The following is a 21289-nucleotide window of genomic DNA, read 5'->3' on the forward strand; positions in this document are numbered from 1 at the left end:
GAACATCAGCAAGGACAGTTCACCATGATCTATCAGAAATAAAGGAGTGTTGATCATCAATAGCACCAAAACCCTGATGTGGGTGTTAATAGTTACTGCTTTAGATTTAAGATAAATATAAAACACCAGCCATCCCTCTTTGTGAAGCATTGTTGTTTTACATGTTTTCAGTGCAATTAAAACTACATATAAAAGTTCTCCCCTATGATTGACCAACTTAGAACAGCAATAGCTTAAAATGACCATTTTTCTGTGTGATGTAATCAGTCTTCTAATCTACATCACTGTGGAGGAATTTTGGTGTTTCTTCTCTATAATATTGCTTCAGTTCACTGAGGTTTGCTGCATTTGTTCATGTGAAACAGTTTTAAGGTCAGACCGCAGCATTTCAGTCAGGTTATGGTCAAATAGTAAACAAGAAAAAAGGAAGAAAAGAAAAACTCCTTTCCTCACCTCAATGGAAAGTGTCATGTGGTAAATCTAAAAGACTTATGAAGGACGACTGTTGCAGTGAGAATCCAAACCCATTAAACAGATGCAGGTCTGCAGCGCTGAGACTGCAGATGTTTATTACACATTTTACAGCACACTTTGAGTACTTCATCTAATGCAATACTGTGGCATTGTTACTAAGAGATTATACAATTTTTCACATATTAATACATTATTTATTTATTTATTTATTTATTATGTCTTGTGATGGACTGGTGACCTCTCTGGGCCCTGCCTCTTGTGTTTACTGGTATAGGTATTGGATTAAGAGGATTAGAAAATGAATGAATGAATCTGTCATGATGTCAAGGTGTTTGACCCACATGTCAAGCAATATGGAGAATAAGAATTAGTTTTATTGGAGAATTCAGGGGATGGTTCCGGAAGACCCGAAGGCAGGGTTCTCTGCAATGATAGATATACGAGTAACGGAATGATGGAATAAAAATCTGGGGAAGTGAAGATTTTCCTACTTGTTTGGGAGTTGCAGTGAATTAGGGTGGTGTCAGGTGATCCGAGAGGACTGGTGTTGGTAGTGGGAGCCAGTGAGGGTCTTTTCGATGGAGGGCGGATGGGCAGCACAAAGATGATCAGATCCAGAGGATAGCCAGCGAAGAGAATGCCAAGTTGTTGGTTATGGAAGAAGTGATTGCTGGAGATGATTGACCGTTGGGAGGAAACCACAGGGAGCTCAGGAGATTCCAAGATGTAGTTTCTCTGGGAAAAGACATGAATTCTTAAAGTTTCTCACAAACGCTAGAGGACACAGGAATTCACAGGCGGGCTTAGGTTTTACCGCAAAGGCTCTACACTCAAACGACAAAGGACTGGCAGTCAGCTCCAGATATAGTGCTGGGTAGCTGATCGCTCTCAACCTCAACCTCTGAATCCAAATGGTGTTTTGTTATTGGACTTCTGTGCTCGTCATGGATTGTCTATAACGAACACCATGTTCCAGCATAAGAGTGTCCATATGTACACCTGGCATCAGGATTCCCTGGGCCGCAGTTCAATGATCGACTTTGTAGTCGTATCGTCGGACCTGCGGCCACATGCCTTGGACACTCGGGTGAAGAGGGGGGCGGAGCTGTCAACTGATCACCACCTGGTGGTGAGTTGGCTCAGATGGTCGGGGAGGAAGCCGGTCAGAGCTGGCAGGCCCAAACGTGTTGTGAGGGTCTGCTGGGAATGTCTGGCTGAGTCCCCTGTCAGAGCGAGCTTCAACTCCCACCTTCAGCAGAGCTTCGAACATGTCCCGGGTGAGGCGGGGGACATTGAGTCTGAATGGGCTGTGTTCCGTGCCTCTATTGCTGAGGCGGCCAGCCGGAGCTGTGGCTGCAAGGTCGTTGGTGCCTGTCGTGGCGGTAATCCCAGGACTCGTTGGTGGACACCGGCAGTGAGGGATGCCGTCAAGCTGAAGAAGGAGTCCTATCGGGCCTTCTTGGCCTGTGGGACTCTGGAGGCAGCTGATGGGTACCGACGGGCTAAGCGGCATGCGGCTTCGGCCGTTGCCGAGGCAAAAACTCGGGCATGGGAGGAGTTCGGCGAGGCCATGGAGAAAGACTTCCGGACGGCTTCGAGGAGATTCTGGTCCACTATCCGGCGGCTCAGGGGGGGGAAGCAGTGCTCCATCAATACTGTGTACAGTGGAGATGGGGAGCTGCTGACCTCAACTCGGGACGTTGTGGGTCGGTGGAAGGAATACTTCGAAGACCTCCTCAATCCTACCAACACGTCTTCCCATGAGGGAGCAGAGCTGGTGGACTCAGGGGTGGACTCTCCTATCTCTGGGGCTGAAGTCGCTGAGGTGGTCAAAAAGCTCCTTGGCGGCAAGGCCCCGGGGGTGGATGAGATCCGCCCGGAGTTCCTTAAGGCTCTGGATGCTATGGGGCTGTCCTGGCTGACACGCCTCTGCAGCATCGCGTGGACATCAGGGGCGGTACCGCTGGATTGGCAGACTGGGGTGGTGGTCCTCCTTTTTAAGAAGGGGGACCGGAGGGTGTGTTCCAATTACAGGGGAATCACACTCCTCAGCCTCCCTGGTAAGGTCTATTCAGGGGTCCTGGAGAGGAGGGTCCGCCGGATAGTCGAATCCCAGATTGAGGAGGAGCAGTGTGGTTTTCGTCCTGGTCGCGGAACAGTGGACCAGCTCTATACCCTCTCTGGGGTCCTGGAGGGGGCATGGGAGTTTGCCCAACCAGTCTACATGTGCTTTGTGGACCTGGAGAAGGCATTCAACTGTGTCCCCCGGGGGCTCCTGTGGGGGGTACTCCGGGAGTATGGGGTACCGGACCCCCTTGTACGAGCTGTCCGGTCCCTGTACGACAGGTGTCAGAGCTTGGTCCGCATTGCCGGTAGTAAGTTGGATTCGTTTCCGGTGAGGGTTGGACTCCGCCAAGGCTGCCCTTTATCACCGATTCTGTTCATAACTTATATGGACAGAATTTCTAGGTGCAGCCGAGGGGTTGAGGGGATCCGACTTGGTGGCCTCAGGATTGGGTCCCTGCTTTTTGCGGATGACGTGGTCCTGTTGGCTTCATCTGGTCGTGATCTCCAGCTCTCGCTTGAGCGATTCGCGGCCGAGTGTGAAGCGGCTGGGATGGGAATCAGCACCTCAAAATCTGAGACCATGGTCCTCAGCCGGAATAGGGTGGATTGCCCTCTCCAGGTCGGGAGTCAGGTCCTGCCTCAAGTGGAGGAGTTTAAATATCTCGGGGTCTTGTTCACGAGTGAGGGAAGGATGGAGCGTGAGATCGACAGACGGATTGGTGCGGCGTCTGCAGTAATGCGGGCTCTGCGCCGGTCTGTCGTGGTGAAGAAGGAGCTGAGCCAGAAGGCAAAGCTCTCGATTTATCAGTCGATCTACGTTCCTACCCTCACCTATGGTCATGAGCTGTGGGTCGTGACCGAAAGAACGAGATCTCATCTACAGGCGGCTGAAATGAGTTACCTCCGCAGGGTGGCCGGGCTCTCCCTTAGAGATAGGGTGAGGAGCTCAGTCATCCGGGAGGGGCTCAGAGTGGAGCCGCTGCTCCTTCGCATCGAGAGGAACCAGTTGAGGTGGCTCGGGCATCTGGCCAGGATGCCTCCTGGATGCCTCCCTGGTGAGGTGTTCCAGACACGTCCCTCGGGGAGGAGACCCCGGGGAAGACCCAGGACACGCTGGAGGGATTACATCTCTCTGCTGGCCTGGGAACGCCTCGGGATCCCCCCCCGCAGAGTTGGCAAATGTGGCTGGGGAGAGGGAAGTCTGGGCTTCCCTGCTTAGGCTGCTGCCCCCGCGACCCGACCCCGGATAAGCGGCAGAAGATGGATGGATGGATGGATGGATAGTTGATCGCTGATTCTCCACAGGTGTGTTATCTGCACACCTGTGGTGAAAAACATCACCCTCCAGAAAAGGTTCCTGAAAAAATACTTGAGAATCCACACCCCTGACAGAATGAACATTTTATCATTATTAGGAATAACCAGTCTAACTTGGTCCGTTCATGTTCTACCAGACGACACAACCGTTACACTGAGAAAATCAGCTTGTCTTGCTGATGTTTCTGCATAGATGAAAGATCACCACCTTCAGCTCAATCAGTCCAAGACCGAGCTCATTGTCTGTCCCGCCAATCCTTCCTTACTTCATATTTATGCCTATGTCTGCTGCCCAGAATTTTGGTGTCATGGTGGATGACCAGTTGACCTTTAAGGTCCATGTTGCCTCGGTCGCACTGTACTTGTCGATTTGCTCTTTACAACATCAAGAGAATCAGACCGTCCCTGACAGAACAAATGACACAGCTTTTGGTTCAGGCTCTGGTCATTTCATGTATTAACTACTGCAATTCATTAGGGGCAGGTCTGTCTGCATGATTGGTTAAACCTCTATAGATCACAATGCAGCAGCCAAAGAGGTCATGCTTTACCTGCCGTTTATCTGTTTGTTTGTGTTCAAGATAACTCAAAAAGTTAACGACAGATTTTCATGAAATTTTCCGGAGTTGTTGGAAACGTGAAAAGGAAGAACTGATTTAATTTAGGTGGTGATCAAAATCACAGTTTGGATCCATGTTTTCAAGGATTCTTTAACATTGTGCTTGGCGGAGATTTGTGGTCTCCGAGCTTTTCTGGTTCTTTTCGTTGTCAATGAAGCACTGCACTCTGCTTCTTGGATTGTTGAAGCCACCTACCTATACTGTTTATATGTAGAGTCTTATTGAATGGATCAGAAACAAGTTTCTTATTGTCTTAAACTGTAATAAACCTCAGGCCACTGTGATTGTAACTGATTTAGAGTAGGCTTATAAGTAGAGTAGGCTTTTCTGTTTTATATTGGTATAGTTCAGGGGTCTGCAACCTTTACCATCCAAAGCTCCATTTATGCCTTCAGCCCCTGTAAATAAAACTTTGGCCAAAACCATAATTTAATCTTAAACTTTACTTTGACCTATGTAACTCATAATTTTTTACATCTACAATAGAAGATTTCCTCTTTAAAAGAACCACAACTTTGTCTATATTTTAAAGTTTTAAAATAAAGAAAAACATCAAACTTGACATTGACATTTATTTCTCTATGTGATGTAGATATATTTTTTCAAATTATGTAATTTGTAAAAAAAAAAAAAAAAAAAAAAAAAAAAAAAAAAAGTTGTTTTCAACCAGCTTTTTGAATGAAAGTAGATATCATGATAAATTTCAGTTCATCACAGCACTGAAACATCTCTGGTCAAAATCCTAAATGACATTAGGTCAAATACTGATTCTGGTCAAGTATCAGTTTTGGCTCTGCTGGATCTCTGTGCTGCGTTTGATACTGTAGATCACAGAAATTTGTTGCACAGGCTGGAAAACTGGGTTGGACCTTCTGGAGTGGTCCTTAACTGGTTCAGGTCTATTTAGAAGGCTGGAGTTGTTTTGTTACGATCAGGAGCTATGAATCTGAGTGAGTGGCCATGACTTGTGGAGTACCTCAGGGGTCAGTCCTTGGACCTCTTCTGTTCAACTTGTATATGCTCCCTTTGGGTAAAATATTACAGAACTTTAACATTGATAATCACTGTTATGCAGATGATACACAACTTTATGTGTCTTTGTCACCAGACGACTACACTGCAACAGACTTACTGTGTCAGCATTTGGAGCAAATAAACACCTGGATGTGAGAACATTTTCTTTAATTAAATTAAGAAGAGACTGAGGTTATTTTGAGAAGGGGGGTCTGGGTTGATTAACACCTGGAGACTCATCTATGCATAAAAATCTGCGCAGTAACTTTTAATTGATCTTTCTTTTCACAAATTTTAATTTTATTTATGATTTTATTGTGATTCTTGCTATTTATTGTTGAACAACAACAATAATAGAACAACATTAGTGCAATACATGCTGCGCTCACGTGTATGGCATCTGAAGTTTACCCAGGTAGACAGCTGTAGCACAGTGTTGTGCTGAAAATAGTCTTTTACGAAGTCAACCCATAATGATGACCATCTGTGACTTCCTCTTAAAGTTAATGTACAGAATTTGCTCATTTTTTTCTTTGCATTATGCTTTCACATATTTGATCACTACCACCAAACTACCAACCTTTTTAGAATTATTCTTTTATAGTCACACCAATTTTACTTTGACGAGCAGTAAATGTACTTCCGGTTTGCGCTCTAAGGAGCGTCACCTTGACGCAGATGGAGGCGTGGGGTCCAGCGCAGCATCCTGCCTCAGACCGGACGGTGCTCCGCTCAGAGAAGCAGCTGGGACACCTTTCACCTCTCAGCCTGTCGGCTTCTCCACGTTCACAGCGTTTCAGGTATCAGTCTGAGCCCGCGTGGAGCTTTCTTCACGTCTCTGAATAACAAGTGGAATTGAACCTTTGGAGCTTGCAGAGGAGGCGGAGGATGAACCCTCAGTGTGCCCGCTGTGGGAAGATCGTCTACCCGACGGAGAAAGTCAGCTGCCTGGACAAGGTCAGCGCTCTTTGTTTCATATGTTCAAACACCTTGAGCAAGTCGGAATTCTGCGTTTGCATCACAATAAGTCTGAAAAAGGTGTTAAATCGGAAGAAAATGTGGGTTCAGCCGTAATAAGATTTATCAAGTTGCAGAGAAGCAACTTAAACCCACATTCATCATCTAACACATATTCAAAGCATGTGAAAATATGCTACTTCTATGTTGATTTTAACATAAAATTTAATCTTTAGCCCCTCATATTTGATTTTTTTTTTTTTTTTTAAAATAGTCATTTAATGCATTTCTGTTACAGAAGACCAGCAGCATTATACAGTTATCTTCTAACTGTGCACTAAATGTACATTTTTGTCCCATTTCTTTATTTCTCAAGTCTGTGTTTTTTGTGGTCACATTTCTGCATTTATGGCTTATTATATGAAAGTGTAAAACCATCTCAGCTCATATTATTTAAGTGCTATAGATACACATATAATGTCATGACTTCAGGAACAGTTCAGCCATGTAAATACTATGTTTGCATTTAAACGCCTGTATGTGTTTAGAAGTGCTGATGATGATTTTTTGCAGGGTAACACTTCTATTATATTGTCTTGCATAACGACAATGAATTATTAATCTATCTACGGCAGTTTCATGCATTCCCTGTCTGTTCTGTGAGGCGTCAGATAACACAACAGCATGTAGGCACAGATGATTGTCTTACCTCGAATCATTCATGGTAAAGCACTCATATTCACAAATATCAAGTAGTTTGTCTTTTTCTCATTTGTAAAAGTTAAAAAAAAAATCTAATTTCACAGTAAAAATCAAAAGGTTTCTGAAAACAGTGCAAAACGAAAGAGAAGCTGTGGTTTAAATGGGACTAAAACAAAATGAGAGGCAGAGATTTAGCGAGGGGGAGGTTGGCAGAAAGACAAAACGGAGTGAGGAAGGAGAAAAAGAAGAACTTTAGCGTTTGCCCTGTCACTTACAAATGTATCTATTACTTTATATTAACAGTCAGATGTTGGCTGTAAAAGCAAAAAACAGACGTTTTATGTATGCAGCATTAATTTCTGTGGTTTCTTTTTTTCTAAATTGGAATTTTCTTGCCGTGGAAATAACACTTTGTGTGTCAGATACATGCTGCCAAAGCTGAGAAAACTGCGTTGGATGAGAATGTGTTATCAGGGTTGTTGCAGTTCCCATTACTGCCCAGTGGAGGCTGTTCAAGTTTAACTGGTTATTTAAAAAAAAAAAAAAACCAAACCTTTCAACAATGAACAAAAGGAGAAAAGAGCATCAATTCCTCAAGATTTTCTTAAATTATTTCAGATCTATGAAGTTCAGTATTCCATGTGCTGCAGATATGGATTAAATTTAAAAAATCTTTGATAAGAGCTGGACTATTTTTATTGATTCAGTCATTTATTCATTATCCTAACTGCTTAATCCAAAAAAGAGTCGTGGGGAAGCTGGAGCCTATCCCAGCTGGCTTTGGGCGAAAGTCAGGGTACACCCTGGACAGCTCGCCAGTCCATCGCAGTAGACTCTTTTTATTTAGATTAAAATGTGAGAAGTCAGTCCATCCTTGCTACTTTCATAGTGTTTCACATCATTACATTTGCATAAAATCAAACCCAGCATAACTACACAAACAGTCAAGCACGGTGGTGGAGGACTGATGATTGGGGCCACAGGACCTTGAAGACAATTAATAAACTCCTTTAAACACCAAAGCATTTAAAGTCAGACCTCAGTGACGTTGTGAAGGGACCTTGAAGAGCTGTGAATAAACCAGGGTGTCCAAAGTTGGTCCTTGAGCGCTGCTGTCCTGCAGGCTTTGCATGATTCCTGCAGCAGCACATCTGCATCAGGATCCACATGACTTGGTAGAACTTGAAAACAAGCTGTTGCGGAGAGCCATTTAATTTGGATCGAGTGTGTTGGAGCAGATAAACATCTAAAATAAGCAGGACCAGCTTTGGCAGGATGGAATGCTGCAGAAATCAAAGTGCTGAAACAACATTGTGAAGAAGAGTGGGTGGAAATGCTTCCACAGCAACGTGAGGGACTCGTAACATGATATGGAAAATGCTTACAGTTGTTGCTGTTAAAGGCGGCTCGACAAGCTGTTGCATCATGCTGCGGAGTGTGTTTTTCACACACTTTAGCTTAGTTTTTATGATGGCATGTGGTGTCATTCTTCTGACCTTGCAGTTAGTATCTGTAAAAGTAACATTTTTAATTTTATTTTGTTAAGTTTTGATATGTAAAACTTGAGAAAAGAGGGAAATCTGTATGTTTAAACCAGATTTACTTCTGTTTTCTACCTGCAATGATGTAGATTACTGGTCAGATACTCTGTTTCCCTTCACACTGTCTAAGCAACCAGACCTCATGAGTGGACTGTGAATCAGGGATGCACCGACTTTTTGGGAGTTACGATCCGATACCGATATCTGAAACTTAAATATCTGCTGATTCTGATATTTATGTGAACATTATTGTGACTATGGTTATTATTGCTGTTATAACTGTGTAAGATTTTATTAGATTTCATTATTTGGCACATTTTACCTAAATACAACTATAAATGTGTGGTTTTGAAACAAAGATCCAGCTTTTAGTGCCGTGTTCCTCATCGCATGCGGCTCACCGACTCTTGACTTGCGGCTCGTGAAGCAGCCGCTGGTTTTCTGAAAATGCATCTAAACAGGTCATTATGATCCTCAACGCTGCAGTTCTCTCCACAAACAAGAGCTGCAGGCTGCTTGCAGAAACTCTGCTGTCCTAACGGCCCTAACTGACCCTGTCAGAGTTGCCAGTTTTGTCTGCTTTCAGCTGCACCGAACTCTGCCATAGAGCTGCTCCGTCAGTAGCTCCGTATATATAATGAAAAATAAACACCTACATTCTGGAGGTATTATTGTATTTTCACCATGTACTGTTGCATAAGAACGCCGTTACTCCCTGTAATATTTAGGATAACCATTCCTTGCTAAAAAGCTGAATGTTACTGATTTGGCAACGTAGCAGGATAGGTAGCGTGGGATGGCGGCCCTCCTCTTGTCTTAGTATATTGAGTGCAGCTCTTGTTGATTTAACATTGAGGATCACTGATTTAGTGTAACAAAAAAATGTCACATTTGAACAATTAAGGCATCTATTTCTTTTAAAACACGTCAGAAGCATGTCATCTGCGCTAGCTTGACTAGTGTGGTATCAGTACACTTTTATTAATACCAAGTACAAGTACACACGCTTGGTATTGAGCCTACTGTGAATTTTAGCCATCTTGGTACAATAAAGGCTGGAAAGGTCCTAAATTATACATTTATTCAACAATTTCATCTGGTTGTCTTAAAGCCAACAACATTGTTTTCAAAGTGTTTTACCCCAAATTCAGCCTTGGTTCTTAATTTCAGCCACTCCAAAAGTCTCTCTTGTGAGCTTTTCTAGGAACGGGCTGTTTCTGTGTCCAAACCTTTAACGTTCATGAGCGCTGCCTGTCCACGCCCACTCCACGCCCCTCTTACGGAAGGTTGCGGCTTTCGCTGGTACCTGCTCGATGATTTTCGAGGCAGGTTCTCTTAGTAAACATTTAAATATCTACAGTGGTTACTTTTCTTTACTTCGTTCCTACAGTGATGCACATGAAGTTTTAGCGCATTGACGTTCAACGACTCCATGTTTATTGGTACGTCATGAAGCTCATTGTTTTTATCTCCCTCCAGCTGTTTTGGACACAGATACTAATGAGACTCTGGGAAAAGTTTTGCACTTTGGATTCGTCATCTTTTTGCTTTGCTCTCACTCAGCAATGGTCGGGGTCAGAAGTTATATGACCTGCTCAGGGCGTACACCGCCTCCTGCGCCCCCCTGCGCCCCCCTGCGCCCCTGAAAGGATGAAGCATGTATAGAAACTAAATGGATCAATGGTTCTTTGTTCTCGTTGCAAAATAAACAGCCAGAGATTTAAAACCCAACAAATGTTCATATTCAAGGGTCATAATTCCTGTTTTGTGTTCCAACTAGATGTTTATATGTGATGCGAAACAGAGCAGCATTGTTGTGTTTGGACAGAACCAGCTGGTTTAACCATGGTTTCCACTGGTTTCCACCAGCTGGAATTGGTTAAACTTAAACAATTCAGTGAGATCAGAGTTTAGAAGCAGCAATTAGCTTGAAGGGAAACCTTCACTATGACTGTAAAGGTCTGATTGTAATCCAGCCTGGTATTTCTCACCGTCTCTCTGTGGATCTGTTTTGGAACATGCTCTTATCCTGCCGCTAAGTAGAGGATTAATATAGAAGTCAAATGACAGTGTTAACATGTCAAACAGAGAATCCAGTCACTTTCTAAGGATTTGAGTAATCCTGATGCAGGACAGATGGACGATCTGGGTGTTGACTGACTAAACAGAGCTGTTTTACTGCAGTCTGTCGTACTTTAATGTTGTTTATTTCCATCCTCGTACTGCAGGTTGGATTCTTTTACATCAAGTACTTCCACTATCTGTTGGCACCATATTAAAAGTAAACGTTTACCAAGTTATAAAGAAATAAAAAGCATTTTTCTGAAGCTTCCAGTCGCCTCCTTTAGCTGCAGATGGAGCTACTCCGTTGCCATGGAGACGGTTCGGCTGCTTCTCTTGTGGCCGTCTGAAAGCAGGTGTTACCAGAAGTTGAAGCATGCCATTGGGACGTCCGTCTGTCTGGCTGCATGTTGTTACATCTGAGATGCTGAACGAGGAAAACAGAACCTCAGCTGAGCGAGAACCCTGGGCCAGAACCAGATGGAGCAAAAGTTGCATCTGATGCCAGAACAGAGACGGTTTACCACCTGCTGCCACGTCTAACTAGAGCGATGATAACAACCAAGCCATCTCCATGGCAACTCAGCTACATAATCTGCTGGGGAGAGCTCCAGAACGAGATGAAGGGGACAGTCAGGTGAGTTCTGTGGTCAAACTTCAGATTCATTGTGTGTGTGTGTGTGTGTGTGTGTGTCTGCAGAACTGGCACAAAGGATGTTTCCACTGCGAGGTCTGCAAGATGACCCTGAACATGAAGAACTACAAAGGCTATGAGAAGAAACCCTACTGCAACGCGTGAGTCCTGACTTTATGATGTTCTGCTGGACGGGATCCTGCTGCTGCTGGGTTGTTCGTTTCTCCTTCGACAGAGCAGAAACACCATCCAGGGACTGCGGCTGCTCTGTTATTATTTGTTGTCGGTCTGCAGGCTGTTCATACCTCAGGTTTTTATAGCAGTGGTGGTTTTGGTGTTTGGTTGGTTTGCATGGTTTTGGGTCCGAGTCCAGCCCTGGTTCAGCTCTACAGCTCTGACTGTCTGGGCCTCTTACTTCATGCTCTGCTTGTTATTATCTGTACAGCCTGACACACTGCACTACTATTTATTGTGCATGGAGAATATTTAGGTTCGCATGGCCAGACCTTTACAGACACAAGTGGGACTAAAACCCCTCAAGGAGGCGGAGCTTAGCTGTGTGATGGACGTAAATTACAGCTTGTGCTTCAGGGTGTATCTTAGAGAAAACCTTCCGGCTTTGACTTCTAACCATGTAGCTGATTATGATGTTTACAATCTGAGGGTTGATCCTTCTAGCATGTGTGGTGCCTTCTGAGCCAGCTTTCAGTGCCACATTAATGGCTCAGCTAAAAGATTTTATCCCACATTTCCTTCTGCAGCGCAGAAAAAGTAACCAATCCCAATCTGTTCAACATCCAGAAGTTGGAAATGTGATGAATGCATGGGATCAGCTTCTCGTTGCTTTATCTGGAAGAGCTGATGAATCCCAGACAAACCAGAAGAAAAACAAACCATGTCCACGTCCTGTCAAACAAACCAGACCTGACTTATTGGTTGTGTGTGGACACAGACTTACAACAGGGTTGAGGTGACCTCTGACCCTGTTAGGTTTTAAAAGGTGTTTCCTGTCAGCTTTTTGAACAGCGTCTTTGTTTCCTGTCAGATGCCTCCTCCCCTCCTGTAAACAAACAGCAGTGAAAAGACGAGCAGCCCTCTGAAAGTCCTGCTGTTAGCGTTTCTGTTCACTGATCCCAACACAAGTGGACACCTCTGAATACATGAGTCACATCTCCCATGACAGTATGTTGCCACATTCCTCACTCTAACTGAGATCATCTTCATTACTCACATTACCAGTGTTTTTATATATATATTCATACATATATATGTATGAATATATATATATGTATATAATATATATATGTGTATATATATTATATATATATATAAATACATATATATGTATGTATATGTGTATATACATTTTATATATATATATATTTATATATATATATTTATATATATATATATATATATATATATATATAAATATATATATATAAATATATATATATAAAATGTATATACACATATACATACATATATATGTATTTATATATATATATAATATATATACACATATACGTACACATATATGTATTTATATATATATAGATATATATATCTATATATATATAGATATATATATCTATATATATATAGATATATATATATGTATTTTTATATATATATAATGTATATATACATCCATATATATGTATTTATATATATATATATATATATATATATATATATATATATATATATATATATATATATAAATATATATATAAAAATATATATATATATAAAATGTATATACACATATACATACATATATATGTATTTATATATATATAATATATATACACATATACGTACACATATATGTATTTATATATATATAGATATATATATCTATATATATATAGATATATATATGTATTTTTATATATATATAATGTATATACACAAGGACGAGATGAAGGACAGTCATCTTCCACGTTAGAGGCATGTGGTGTTTTGCCGAAGCGCCGTTGTGAGATGGAAGGTTATTGTGATTGGATGGGATTAGGGGTGCTACTGCCGTCTAAAGGTGAGAAGCCTCTGAATGTGCTAAACAAGACGGTTTTAAGGACGGTGGATTTTGTGGATGGTTTTGGTTTTGAAAGACAAGGTTGTGTGGACTCGTTTTTTACTGGCTGGGGAGGGGAAGGTGTTTGGTTTTACAAAACCCCGGCTACGTGTGTATATGGTCGTACTGGATGCTGCCTTCATTACAAAAAGAACTAATTTGTTCAACAGAATATGCTGTAGCATCATTTCTTTGACCCAATGTCATCAAATCCAGTCAAATCAAATCAAAATGGATTTCTGAAGCGCTTTTCATGCTCACAGCAACTCAAAGTACCATACATTATATAAAAACATATTAAAAAGCTTTCTTTCACACTTACATACACACACTCACAGCACATGTTTATTCCCTTTATCCCCCACCCACCCACACACACACACACACACACACACCATACCCAATAAACACGATTTCCCTTCCATCATTACCGTCTCTTAGCTGAACGTAGGAATAAAACCGTCGATAGGATGAAAACATGCGGCTCGATGCTGCTGTGAGGAAAAGATGATGACGATGATAAATATTTTCTAACTGGATTCTGAAAGAGAAACCAAACAAAGGTCATAATGAAGACAAATAAAAATTCTTGGAGGATATTTCTCCGACATTTGGACGTACAGCCTGTCATCTTTCAGCCTCGCTGTATAATTACGTGTTTTTTTTTACTGCTTCTTGTTCAGTCTCATCTCTGGTTTGCATTTAAACTTAGTTTGTCAGGATTGTTTACTGGGCAGAAAACACTTCCTGCGGGGCGGTCTTACTCAGCAAAGACTTTTGTTTTGGTACCTCGGTGTTGCATGTAGCGTCCAGCCTCCTGTAATTAAAGAGTCCCTGCAAGGCTGCGGCTGCTTCTGACGCTGCTTGTTTTCACTGCTGCTGAACTGGTGTCTGTTTTTCTTGGCTGTTTGTGTCCTGCGTCTGATCCGTCTCCATTGTTGAGCTGCAGCCGACGCCGTAATGACAACAATAACATCTGAACTGAAGGCCTCAGTTCTGCACCTCCTGTTTGTTTCCTCTGAAGTTTCTTCATCAGTTTAGTCTTGGAAGGCTTTTTAGATTCACTTCCTAACTCTTTTGTCACTTTAAATAAAGGGAAATAATATGAAGAGGAATTTTAACCTCAAGATTGAACCTTTTGAAAACTATTCAGCATGTTCAGTCCTGTTTGTTTCTTTGCAGCAGCTCTCTGAATGCAGCTTCAACATGGAATATATTATACTGAAAATGGAAACATTTTGACAACCTTGTTTCCAGCTTCTGCACTTTGATTGCACATAAACTGAAAGAAGTTATAAACTGATGAATGAAACAACTTGGATTTTAATGTTTATTGACACCTATGTGTCAGATTTTCATTTAAATTTAGAGAATAGATTGATATGTTTTTTAAATTATCCAAGACATAAAGTAGTTGTGCTTCAGCTCAGAGGGTCTGTGGATGTAAAAGTGGAGTCCTGTGCTTTCTAAAACCATGTCTGAAGCTCAGAAATGTGAGGCAGACAGAAAGGAGAGGTGGGGGGAGCAAGTAGGGAGAGGGATTATGAAGGCACATGAGTGCCAACACTTTAACACACAAAGCTTCATAGCTTTAATGATTAAAAGACTAATATGACAGGATACGAGTTTTCACCAGCGATGTAATAATATTCCAGAGGAGGGAAGAGATCACGCTGTTTCTCCTCACACACAAAGCTCATGTTTTCTCTTATGTTATACTTAAGGAATAAAACATGTTTGGATTCCTGTCTGGCCATGAGATGAGTTAATCTGTGGCGTATGACTCCCCTTTGTCAGCCGCAGTGACCTCTACTGTTCTTTGTATGGAGAACCATTTGTCATCAAGATCAGTTCTTTGTCATATGTTAAATCTGTAGCTTCATATCCATGTAAGTCAGTGGTTCCCAAACTGGGGGGCGGGTGTCCCAGGGAGGGCCCAGAGGTAAGAGATGGGTGACAGCAAGTAGGGCTGGAGAATGTGACGGTGTATACAGTTTGGACGATAGAAAATGTCTTTCGTTTCATATGAGGCTCTAATGCAGGGGTCTGCAACCCACGGCTCCGGAGCCACATGCGGCTCTCTAGCGCCGCCCTAGTGGCTCCCTGGGGCTTTTTCAAAAATGTTTAAAAAATAGAAAAAGATGGGGGAGGGATCTATATTTTTGTTTTGATGTGGTTCTGTAGGAGGACAAACATGACACAAACATTCTTAACGTTTTCCAGCGCTGTAAAAATGTGTAGAATAAATATTAAATTTTAACATTTCTGTCAAGGAAGATTTGCGTCATAGCCTGCGACACACGTAGCCTATCTATCAGCAGGGCGGGATGCCAGGCAGGTGTTTGTTGTAAACAAAACTGGCGGTTGTGTGATGGGACATGGATCCCAAAGGGAAAAAGAGAAAAATAACTGAGGAGAACAGAGGATTCAACGTTTCTTGGACTGCATTTGCATTCATTGCCAATGTGGAAGGATTGCCTGAATGTTCGCTCTGTAGCGAGAAGTTGTCAAATAACAAAAAGAGTAACGTGGAAAGACATTTCCAGGGAAAGCATGCTGCATTTGCCAGTTGGGAGTGAGAGAAAAAGTGCGATTGCATTACTTCTGGAGAAATTCGAGAAGCGCAAAAATAGATTTAAGTGGATTGCATCTCCAAACTCCACTGCTGCAAGTTTAGTTGCAACCCGGGAGATAATAAAGCGTAGAAAACCGTTCACAGATGGTGACTACATGAAGGACTCAGTCATCAGCATATCAGAACACGTATTTCCAGACTTCAGAAACAAAACTGAGATCATACAGAAAATCAAAGACATGCCCCTCTCCGCTAAGACAGTGAAGGAAAGGACCATTAAAATGGCGGCAACATCACCGATCAGCAAATTAAGGACATAAATTCAGCACAAGTTACGTCTTACATGCCCGATGTTGAGAAGCCGACCAGTGATGTCCGACAACAGAAGTCCCATTAAACGGGGAAGAACATAATCCTCCATAGACACAGACTGAGTAACAAAGTGGATGTTTTTATAAAATGATTTCTGATTTTTGTCAGTATATGTCTGGAATGACACTTGGTCATGGTGCTCGGGTCGGAGGATAGCTGCGTTGGTTGCGTGTCTAAAGAGAACAGGATGCTGCTGCGTTTTACCCTTGCACTGACTTGCTTGACAGAAATCAAACTGTATTAATTTGATTTGATATACTTTACCTTTTTTTTTTTTTTTTTAAAGGCTGCTGGTTTATTTTTTATAAATGCAGGCTGCGTTTTATTGCGCTCTGGTTGTTACCCAAATAAGGGGCGCGTTATGCACATTCCATTTTTTGTTTTTTTCGAATTCTTACAAATAATGTGCTACCAAGCACATCTGACACACAACTGTGTAACAAAATTACACACACAATTTCATATCTTTATATAGGAGATTCTGTAAAAATAGTTTGATTAAGCTACAATTTGAAAATAAACAATTCAAGTCCCATTCGTCGGACTTTCCCCGAAGCCACGCCTCCACAGCGCAGGAGAGCGCGCCACTTGTTCCCAAGGGCTTACGAGCGCTGGGCCGCCAGAAGGGTTTTTTCACCATGGTGCATTCACAACTCCGCCTCTAGCTCTGTCGCTTTTACAAGTGCTCTGAGCCTCTGACGAGCCTCTAAGAGGGAGTGATCTGTGCACGAAGAGGTGCACGCACAGACGGGTTGAAATGGGAGGGACAAATGGCAGCTGAGTTTAAGCCTCAGATCATTGTCCAACCTTTTACAACGGGTCAGTTACAACCATGGGCCGGTGTTTTTTCTGTCCTGTCCATCGCACAGGTGACTAATTATGTGTCTGTCTGTGCGCGCGTGTGTGTGTGTGTGTGTGTGTTCAATTAATTTGCTGTTACCGGGTATGAAGGAGATTTAGGGTACACTCACATCAGGATAGTCCACTAGACTTGGTCCAATTGGGGACTCAATCAGTCGTAGGGGGGTGTATCCATGTGGACCGAGATCGTGTTCACGCTACACTTTGGTTAAATGTGCCAAACCATTACACTAATATATTCCCATTCTCACCTTTGGTGAGAATGGGAATATAGGTAATGATAGGTAATGATAAAGACGATGCGGTTATGTAACGCGGTTATGTAACGCAGCTGCCCACATAACCCAGATTACGCCTGTCTTCATGTGCTCCTCTGCAGCAGAGAGAGCGCTGCTCACTTCAGCTCCTTTTGCTTCTCCGAGGCAGAATAACAGAAAGAGAAACTGTAGGACATGATGGTACTTCTGTTTAAGGCCTCTCTGAGTGACAGCTCAAAGAGAGCAGGTGGAGGACGAGTGTGTGTTCTCTGAGAATGAAAACAGGAATCTGTCACAGGCAGAAACATCTCCTGGAAAAGCCATGAAAAGCTCTGTCGCCTGGTTTTAGATGCTCATGCTGAGTCATAGTTACAATGTTGAGAAGATGGAGGGGTAGAACACTGGTGGAGATCCATCTGTTTGTGTTGAAAGCTTCCATCAGCCCCTCCGGGATGAAGGGATGTGATCAAAAGAATGGATGTGAATTCCTTTAGTTAGACTGAAAAGATGCAGTGAGATTCTGCTTTTGCCCAGTTCCACAACCACCAGTCCCCCTCTCAGCTCTACCTCTTTGCCCATCTTTGTATTTTCCAGAAGAGACGACGCGACGTGACGAGGGTTGCCACCTTGCATAAATTAAAATAATGGAATCACACCACAGCTCCGTTGGGGGTGAATGGCATGGTAGCAATGAGTACATTCTTTGTTGTGCAACGTTGTTTGGTATAAAGTAATCAGGCAATATAAAAAGCTGTGATTACATGTATCTCTACTAACATGAGGAAAATACTTTCTATAACAAAGTGCCATGTGCACAATATTTACCTATTATGTAATTAATTAACCTTAAAGGTGGTATATGTAAGATTTTCAATATTTAAAAAAAAAAAGAACTAATAAAATAACTACAATCATAATTAGATCGTTTTTGAACATGTAGGTTCCAGTCTGTAAACTTGTAAATTAAAGTTTAATCAATTACAAATGACAAAAAGCACTTTTTTCTTTTTTTTACTGGTAGGCAAACATTTAAGGGTCTTTGTCATTAATTAAACTTGTAATTTAATAACACATCAAATATGGACAGACTGGAACCTACATGTTTAAAAAACTATCTAATTATGATTGTAGTTATTTTCTTAGTGCATTTTTTTAAAATAGTGAAAATCTTAAATGCGGGCTGCACGGTGGCGCAGTGGTTAGCACTGTGGCCTCACAGCAAGAAGGTCACTGGTTCGAGCCTTGGCTGGTTTGGTCAGTGGCCTTTCTGTGTGGAGTTTGCATGTTCTCCCCGTGTATGCGTGGGTTCTCTCCAGGTACTCCAGCTTCCTCCCACCATCCAAACACATGCATGTTAGGTTAATTGGTCACTCTAAATTGCCCCTAGGAATGAGTGTGAGCGTGAGTGGTTGTTCGTCTCTCTGTGTCGCCCAAAGCCAGCTGGGATAGGCTCCAGCTTCCCCGCGACCCTGAATTGGAATAAGCGGTTCGGAAAATGAATGAATGAATGAATCTTAAATGCTGTACCTTTAAATAAGATTTCTATGTGTAGAGTGTGCAACACTGAACTTCACAAAAATAACACCTGTGTCACTTCACCTGCATCAAGTAAGAGGGGAGGAGTGGGATGACACATTCATATCATCTATACTGATGGATGGACAAGTTCAGTTACTGTTCCGTTACAGGCGTTACTATAGCAACGCATTACTCAGCTGGTTCAGATCAGCTGAGTTTTGACAGGTGAACGAGAGAAACGTGCTAGCCTACTTGACAACAGTTGTTTAAAAACTTTAGAGGCCAACATAAAATAGTTTCTGTAGGCTACTTTGGCATATTTAGCGAGTTTTCTAATAAAAAAAAAAAGTAAAGAAACAGAAATAAATGGACGATTCCGTATTTTCCGTATTTTATGGGACGGGTGGCAACCCTACGCGTGACGCTGCATGGCGATAGTAGGAACCGCCCAATGAGCTTCAGTTCAGCTCTTCAGAAACCTACGGGTGACCATCTTTTATATACAGTCTATGGTATTAACCTTGACATGAGACATCAGTCAGCACAGCTGGACCAGTCCTGGTGACGAAGGATGGTAACTGGCCTCTCAGTTCCAGTCGTCCACCTTCTGTCAGCTTTTTGTAAATCACAAGTTTGATCACGATAAACGTCTGAAGCTAGTGCATGAGTGGGTTCTCTCCTGGTACTCCAGCTTCCTCCCACAGTCCATAAACATGCATGTTTGGTTCACTGCTGTGGGTGTGAGCACAAGTGGTTGTTTTGCTGTGTGTGATGGACCAGTTTGCCATGACAACCCTTTCCCAGTGGCCAGTGGGTGTGATGGTTGCCATGGCGAAACAACAACCCCGTGGTTGGTGTTCTCTGGAAAACTGAACTCCTGGTAACCGTAGTGATTGCTCAGCCGGCTGGAGGTCGGGTGCATGTGAGGGACAGGTGTAGGATGTCCACCCCGTCTGAACTTCAACCTCTGTGCTGCAGCAGTTTAACTCTTTCTGCCAGTCTGTGATAAGACACCGGTCAGATATCCTCCCCACCCTGGAGGGGAAAAGAGTCCAGTAGTATGAACCTCTGGGTAGATTCCCTCACTATGACAGCCTTGTGTATCACTGCTGAAGTTTAAAAACCATCATGTTTTTCATTCCTACAGGTCTGATACATGACCTTTGACATCTGCCGGGCGTTGCGACGGAGAAGCAGAAAGACAAATGCAACCAAACCTGACAGAATAAACATGAAGTCTTGCAGCTATTGAAGCTTATATCTGAGAAACAAGCAGAACTATGTTGGTCTGTGCTCTTATCCTTCTCTGAAGAGTTTGTTTCAAGCACCTGGAGGTTTGCTCACTTTCTCTGGTCGTTACATCTCCATGTTTTCACCCGACAAATTAAAAGCACAAAAAGCAGCGCCTGCCTCTGTAGTGTTTCAAGTCAACATTAACTGAATAAATAAATTGTTTACCAGCCTTCTCCATGTTACTTTTAAAGGCGGTGGACTGTCTGATTTTTGTACGCACTTCCAAACCCCAAATAAAATAAAAAGGGAAAGGATTTAAAAAATTACAACTGATTTATTTTTGTTTAAACAAAATAAAATGAAGGTGGATCGTTATATATTTGTTCCAGTTAACAAAAACCAACAAAACGCCTGAAAGTGGTCAAAAAATCATCTCATCCTGTCTCACAACACCTGACACTGATTCCCAACAAAAAAATAAAAACACCGCCCCCAGACGTGAGATGAATTACCTGTCTTCCCTCACCGTTCTCACACTCATCAAAAAGCTAAATAACAGACTTTAAATAAAAGTCTATCTGTGTAATATAACCTGATATACTAAAATATAATAGAAAAAATTATTTAACCTCCATAACAGCCATTTCTCATAAAAGAAAAAAAAACCACATAAATGACCTCTACAACAATGACTAAAAGATCTTCAATCCTAGAGGAAAATTGCAGTTATAGAGGGAAATATTAAAAACTATGCAATCAGTCTTCTTGAGAAACTTGAGATACTCTAAAAATCGAAAATCTGGATTTTTTTGCTTCACAATTTTAAAATGGATTATTTGTTAAAAAAAATCTTTTTTTTTTTCAAACAAATGAAAAAATAATCCATTATAAACTTTGTCATTTTTTAAATGGTTTTTATTGATCTTTTTACTTGTCTTCTTGGGCGTTATAGCAGCAGAATGATGATCAGGCTATTTTGTTGTTTTTTCCTAATTAACTTTTTTCTTCT

At 42.0% G+C, this 21289-nt stretch overlaps 1 protein-coding gene across 1 annotated transcript in view; it reads left to right on the forward strand.

Moving 5' to 3' along the window:
- Positions 1-6380: 6380 nt before the first annotated feature.
- The window catches only part of nebl (nebulette), a gene marked incomplete at both ends in the record, with an annotated part of 173050 nt that continues 158141 nt past the window's right edge, over positions 6381-21289 (forward strand). The window contains 2 exons of the mRNA XM_079259727.1: positions 6381-6449; positions 11454-11548. Of these exons, the coding sequence (XP_079115853.1) occupies positions 6381-6449; positions 11454-11548 (164 nt within the window). The remainder of the gene's footprint in view (positions 6450-11453; positions 11549-21289) is intronic.

This window comes from Telmatherina bonti (assembly GCF_933228915.1).
Source record: "Telmatherina bonti genome assembly, chromosome: 20".
Taxonomy (NCBI): Eukaryota; Metazoa; Chordata; class Actinopteri; order Atheriniformes; family Telmatherinidae; genus Telmatherina; species Telmatherina bonti.